At 38.7% G+C, this 7227-nt stretch overlaps 2 protein-coding genes and 1 pseudogene across 2 annotated transcripts; all 3 read left to right on the forward strand.

The window, feature by feature from the left end:
* Window positions 1-586: 586 nt before the first annotated feature.
* On the forward strand, window positions 587-1525 carry LOC108890195 (olfactory receptor 146-like; the record flags this gene model as incomplete). Its single annotated transcript, XM_018687020.2, has 1 exon — window positions 587-1525. A coding segment is annotated over exon 1 (936 nt), but the record flags the coding sequence as incomplete, so codon positions are not given.
* A 2169-nt stretch (window positions 1526-3694) lies between these two features.
* On the forward strand, window positions 3695-4636 carry LOC108890193 (olfactory receptor 146-like). The gene has a single exon (XM_018687018.1). It carries the CDS (start codon window positions 3698-3700, stop codon window positions 4634-4636), a length of 939 nt encoding a protein of 312 aa, XP_018542534.1. The 5' UTR covers window positions 3695-3697.
* A 1423-nt stretch (window positions 4637-6059) lies between these two features.
* Window positions 6060-7219, forward strand: LOC127139584 (olfactory receptor 146-like; annotated as a pseudogene).
* Window positions 7220-7227: the final 8 nt, after the last annotated feature.

Raw genomic sequence — 7227 nt, forward strand, 5'->3', positions numbered from 1 at the left:
GCGTTGGGGGAAGGGCAGTACCGGTGGTGGCACAAACAGGTTCTGAGGTCATTGGGAAATACAATCTGCACCCCAATCAGGAACACAAAGACCAGCACACCCCCAAAGAGTTCATCACCCTCATCAATGCTGGGGAGAAGGCCCACCAGCAGCCTTGCGCCTCTAGAGGGCTTCTGCTCATGAAGTACCTTGTCTCTCAGTATTGCTTACGTATGCATAAACAAATCTAAGGTTGACAGCTGCAATGACAATCACACCGATTCGTCTATGTTACATCACACATTGTGTAAAGATAATTGATTCCCCAGATGTAGAAATACATCTATAAAAAAAGGACATCTTCGGTGCTGTTGGTGAATACTGCCTGTGTGTATTGATGACTAAAGACATAGAGCGTTGTGAGTTAGAGTGTTTAGAAAATGATGTTAGTGTTTCTACTTCAATGTTTTGGAACTTATGAGACAGAGAAGTTAAAATTTTGTTGTACAGCCAGTATTGCCATTTAACATATATCAAGAATCACTGATACCTATATATTGCCAATATCCTGACACTGACAGAATACTGTCATTTTTGTCATTTCAGGTTGATGGAAAACTACACCTACAACAGTTTGACACTCCAGCTGGAGGGATTAAAGGTCACAAAGAATTTTAAGTATCCTGTCTTTTTCCTGTTCTTTATATCCTACATTGTTATGATGATTATGAATGTAGGCATTTCAGTTCTAATTTTCACTGACAAGAACCTTCACCAGCCTATGTATCTCCTTTTTTGCAACCTGTCAGTCAGTGATATAATTGGATGTACTCATATTTTGCCTCGTTTACTGTCAGACATGTTGCGTCCTCCCTCTGAACGCCTCATCAGTTATTATGAATGTGTGGTCCAAGCTTTCACCACACACATGTTCGCCACCACTTCCCACACAGTGCTCATGATTATGGCCTTTGACAGATATGTGGCCATCTGCAATCCGCTGCGTTATTCTGCCATAATGAGCAACAAAATGCTGATCAAGCTGACAGTTTCTGCCTGGGGAGTGGCCTTTGTTTTGGTCGGGATTCTGCTCGGTCTGACCATTAGACTGAACCGATGTAGGACTCTGATCACAAACCCTTTCTGTGATAATGCCTCACTGTTTAAACTCTCCTGTGAGAGTGTCTTTATTAATAACATCTATGGTCTCACTTTCACTGTGGTCCTGCTCACCTCCTCTATAGGCAGCATTGTTCTCACCTATACCAAGATTACAGTAGTCTGTCTGACCAGTAAGAACAAGTCTTTGAACAGTAAAGCCTTGAAGACCTGTAGCACTCATCTGATTGTGTATCTGATCATGCTTTTTAGTGGAATGATAATTGTAATGTTGCATCGTTTCCCCCAGTACTCAGACTACAGAAAACTTTCTGCCATTCTTTTTGTTATTGTACCTGGAACCCTTAACCCAATTATTTATGGCATACAGTCCAAAGAGATACGAAAATTATTGTTTGAAATGTTTTGGTCCAAAAAATGTCCTTCCTTTTTTTGTTTGTAAATAAACATTATTATGCACTTAAAAGATAAAAATGGCCCATATTCTGATTATTGAATTGTATGTATGTGAAGTTCAGTTTAGAAGAAACATAGGTATGTTCGTTTTCAGTTTTACCTCTAAATAGTTTGTCTACAGCCTGTTTGTTTCTCTGATCAGACACCAGGTCTTGAGATGTAAGCAATTACTTTGTTAAGTACACTGATGACCCAAAAAAAGAGAGAAAGATTTATTTGAGAGGATGTAATGGAGTCTGTTGTAAAGGGGCGGCTGAGAAAGAATGCATCAAGGACAGAATCCACTGATCAGCCTCAACATTAAAACCACTGACAGGTGACGTGAATAACATTGATCATCTAGTTATAACACAATGTTCTGCTGGGAAACCTTGGGTCCTGACATTCATCTGAATGTTTCTTTGACATGTACCACCTATCTAAACAGTGATGCTGACCAAGCCCAAATTGATGTAAATGTTTTTTCACCTGAGAGTCTAGACCAAGGCCTGAACTAAGGATCATGCTTTTGTTTCATTTGATTAATTTTGTTTCATATTGCAATTTTGTGAAGGTCCTAAAGAACTTTGCATGAAATACCTACTTCCTGTCATCATTGCCTGTGTGTTCTATGTGTTCCTATACTTGGCGCTGATTGGTTTAAAGATGAGAGATGTGTCTAATATCCTCTCAGAAAATAACTTGGCATTTTTAAGCACCCTAAGACTCTGGACTGTTTACTAAAATGCAAACTGGACAAAAACAAGAGACAGTGCTGGTGACCCTTGTAATATGACGCTGTGGTCCTGAATTGGCATTAACCTGCACCACAAGCCTAACCAAATTTCAATATATATACTACTAAAAAAAAAAAAAAAAAAAAAAAAAGAACGTTCAAATCACACATCGGATATTGATATGTGATTTGAATGACCTGATTTTAGTCAGGTTGAAAATCTTTACTGATATACATTGTGTAATTTGTTGAGAACAAATGCAACTACAGTCAATGGAAACTAAAATCATTAATCCTCTTAGGGCGGGATTAAAAATCACACCGAAAATAAAAGTAAAAACTGAAAACTGAAAAGACCCTCATTCTACTCAGATTGACTCTGTTACTGAAAGTTTGGTCAGAAATATGTACATCAGTAGTTTGTGTAGGGCTCTGGCAGTGCTCCTGCTCCTCCTTCTATAAAGGAGCAGATGCTGGTCTGGCTGCTGGGTTGATGCCCTTCTATGATCTTGTCCAGCTCTCCCTGTGTAACAGCCAGTCCTCCTGGTCTCTCCTCCATGCTCTTGAGACTGTGCTGGGAGACACAGCAAACCTTCTTGCAACCGTACATTTGGATGTGCCATCCTGGAGGAGTTGGTCTACCTGTGCAACCTGACTGGGCTGCAGGTACCACTTCATGCTACCAGTAGTGACAAGGACACTAGCAGAACACAACACTAGAGAATAAAGAGTCAGGACGGATTCAGAGAGAGCAACTGTCTGTGGCCACCACAAGCAAAACTATTCCATTCTTGAGGGTTGTCTTGCTTTTGCCTCTCCATTGCCCCTGTTTACACTCATTTGCACCAAAGCAGGAAAAATTGATTCACAATCACTTGTGCCTCCTAAATTGACAGATTGAAAACCCTGAAGTTTAACTGACTTGGTGTTATACTTTGATGATTAAGTGTTCCCTTAATTTTTTTGGGCAGTGTATACCTCTGTCTTCTGTTAAACTTAAAACTGAGAAACAATCACAAGAATGCTGAAAGTAAGGGAAATCCCAGTGAGTATAGAACATGACTTCCTGTTGACATTAACAATGGAACATCACAATAATTTCTTTTTCTTCTTGCATCATATGTTATCTAAAGACATGATCACTGATTTCCCCTAAGATATAATCATGTCTATAAAACTTTCCTACAGAAGAAATCTTGATAGATGCAGGTGGATATTATCAGCAGTGAGTAATTCAAGTAATTGAAGATGAAAGATTGAAGTAATAACAGACACTTAAGGGAGGTATTACTGATCTAACAGCAGGTGTTTCTTCAGTTTTCATAATTTATTGTCGTAGTTTTCAAAGTCAAAAACTATGTAAATAACATTTACTTCTGTAGCTTCTATTGTTAATGAAAAACATCACTGTTTTGTTCTTTCAGGTCGATGGAAAACTACACCTACAACAGCTTCACACTCCAGCTAGAGGGGTTAAATGTCCCAAAAGAATATATGTATCCAGCCTTTCTCTTCTTTTTTTTCTCCTACTTGTTTATAATTGTTGCAAATGTAAGCATTTTGGTTCTAATTTTTATTGACAAGAACCTTCACCAGCCTATGTATCTCCTTTTTTGCAATCTCTCAGTCAGTGATATAATTGGAAGTACTCGTATTGTGCCTCGTTTACTGTCAGACATGTTGCGTCCTCCCTCTGAACGCCTGATAAGTTATTATGAATGTGTGGTCCAAGCTTTTGTATCACATTTGTTTGGTACCACTGCTCACACAGTGCTCATGATTATGGCCTTTGACAGATATGTGGCCATCTGCAATCCCCTGCGTTATTCTGCCATAATGAGCAACAAAATGCTGATCAAGCTGACAGTTTCTGCCTGGGGAGTGGCCTTTGTTTTGGTCGGGATTCTGCTCGGTCTGACCATAAGACTGAACCGATGTAGGACTCTGATCATGAATCCTTACTGTGATAATGCCTCACTGTTTAAACTCTCCTGTGAGAGTGTCTTTATTAATAACGTCTATGGTCTCACTTTCACTGTGGTCCTGCTCACCTCCTCTATAGGCAGCATTGTTCTCACCTATACTAAGATTACAGTAGTCTGTCTGACCAGTAAGAACAAGTCTCTGAACAGTAAAGCCTTGAAGACCTGTAGCACTCATCTGGTTGTTTATCTAATTATGATCTTTAGTGGAAGTACTATCATTACTTTGCATCGTTTCCCCCAGTACTCAGACTACAGAAAACTTTCTGCCATTCTGTTTGTTATTGTCCCTGGAAGCCTCAACCCCATAATTTATGGCATACAGTCCAAAGAGATACAAAAATTCTTATTTGAAATCTTTCGGTCCAAAAAGTGTTTGAAATAAATATATACAATATTTTTGTATGATTAAAGTAAATCTTATCAGACCATGGACAATAAAGGATTTAAAGGATTTTTAGTAAAGGATGGTGTGGCTGCAAAGGATTTTGTGACACTCACTGACATTTATGGAAACAGAAATATCAAGTCAAGCATAGACTAAGTATCAAATAAACCACAATCACAAATCAAATAAAGAAAACATGGCAAATTTTCTCTGTAGATGTGAATAGCTTTGTATTTTCAATACTGTACCCTGCTTCATCTAAATAATCCATGTGATCTGTGTAAACATATGTCAATATTCATTTTTTAAAGACAAATGTGGCCTTCAAACATGTAGGTCAATAAATCAGTTTTAGTGCAACTGTAAACTATTGCACCCCGTTCCTTCCACTGTCAGAACAGTCAGATTGTGTTAATTTTGTGAGTGAAAACTGTGCTGAAAAACTATTTTTCACATGCTCATAATTGTGTAAGGGCTAAGCCTTAATAAAATTAAATTTATAAATTATTATGACAAATGCAAAGTTGTCGTGCATTTGTGTTACATAAAACAAAAACAACAACAGTAGAAAGACATAGGAAAAAAATGGGACGTAAATAGACTTAGAAGCAGCCCGGTGTGAATGCTTAATCTTTGGAAAAGACTTCTGACATTTGAACCTCCAGAGAAAAACTAACAGGAAGCGTAAAGTTCACCAGAGCGCAGGTGGAAAGATTTCAGTGAACAAATGTAAGAGTTATGATGTGAGTTGTGTTTGAATTTTCTGTGGGCAAAATCCTAATTTGCCCCAGTCGAACTTTCTTGGAAAACCACCAAAGGAGGCATCTTGATCAGATGCCTGGACTACTTCAGCTGGTTCCTTTTAACGTGAAGGAGCAACAGCTCTACTTTGAACTGTCTTTGAATGACCGGTATACACATCTCTCTCTCAAAGGCTTAGCCCAGATACCCTCATTTCAGCTGCTCGTCTCTGCCATCTCATTCTTTCAGTTACTTCCCACAGCTCACGATCACAGGTTTGGTACATATATCTAATGCTAAATCGTGGGCTTTGCCCTGCGGCTCAGTTGCCTCTTCACCACAATGATTTGGTGCAACATCTGCGTAACTGGTGACGCTGCCCTAATTCATCTGTCAATTTCACACACCACTTTACCATCAGACTTCAACAAAACCCTGACACACTTAAAACTCTTTTCTTGGGGGCACCAACTCACCCCACTCAGACACAATCACAAGAATGCTACAGTTTGGAAAGTAAAGCAAATCCCTGTGTGAATCCATCTTGACTTCTTGTTGTAAAACTTAAGCAGCTTGTTGACATTAGCAACAGAACATCACAATGATTTGATAATGTTGCATCACCTGTTATCTGAGCACATGATAAATGACTTCCCCAAGATAGAATCATGTCTACAAAATGTTTCCTACAGAGGAGATCTTGACAGAAGCAGGTAGATATTATCAACAGTGAGTGGAGAGACAAGTGATTAAAGATAAAAGACATTATTACTGATGTGTTACTGATCCAAATACAACTATTTTTATGTAATATCAAAACCTATGGAAAGACAGTTCACTTCTCTAACATCTATTGTTACTGATAAAATAAATAAAATCTCTGATATCAGCACCAGGGGTATTACCTGACTGTAACATAATTGTTTTCTTCTTTTAGGTTGATGAAAAACTAAACCTACAAACACTCCAGCTGGAGGGTTAATTCTCCCAAAAGAATACATGTTACCTGCCTTTCTCTTTTTCTTTCTCCTACTTTTTTATAATTGTTGCAAATGTAAGCATTTTGTTTTCTAATATTCTAATATTCTATATTATTTATCCAGCTGGAGGATTAAAGGTCACAAAGAATTTTAAGTATCCTGTCTTTTTCCTGTTCTTTATATCCTACATTGTTATGATGATTATGAATGTAGGCATTTCAGTTCTAATTTTCACTGACAAGACCTTCACCAGCCTATGTATCTTCCTTTTTTGCAACCTGTCAGTCAGTGACATAAGTGGAAGTACTCGCCTTCTGCCTCGTTTGCTTGTAGACATGTTGCGTCCTCCCTCTGAACGCCTCATCAGTTATTATGAATGTGTGGTTCAAGCTTTCACCACACAGCTCTTTGGTACCACCACTCACACAGTGCTCATGATTATGGCCTTTGACAGATATGTGGCCATCTGCAATCCACTGCGTTATTCTGCCATAATGACAACAAAATGCTGATCAAGCTGACAGTTTCTGCCTGGGGAGTGGCCTTTGTTTTGGTCGGGATTCTGCTCGGTCTGACCATAAGACTGAACCGATGTAGGACTCTGATCACAAACCCTTTCTGTGATAATGCCTCACTGTTTAAACTCTCCTGTGAGAGTGTCTTTATCAATAACATCTATGGTCTCACTTTCACTGTGGTCCTGCTCATCTTTTCTATAGGCAGCATTGTTCTCACCTATACTAAGATTACAGTAGTCTGTCTGACCAGTAAGAACAAGTCTTTGAACAGTAAAGCCTTAAAGACCTGCAGCACTCATTTGACTGTGTATCTGATCATGATATTAAGTGGAATAGTTAATGTAATGTT

Source organism: Lates calcarifer, unplaced genomic scaffold (assembly GCF_001640805.2).
Source record: "Lates calcarifer isolate ASB-BC8 unplaced genomic scaffold, TLL_Latcal_v3 _unitig_1699_quiver_2045, whole genome shotgun sequence".
In the NCBI taxonomy this organism is placed as follows: Eukaryota; Metazoa; Chordata; class Actinopteri; family Centropomidae; genus Lates; species Lates calcarifer.

Bases quoted from the DNA above. Each gene is read 5' to 3' on its own strand.
- LOC108890193 (XM_018687018.1), top strand. From the start codon at position 3,698: ATGGAAAACTACACCTACAACAGCTTCACACTCCAGCTAGAGGGGTTA.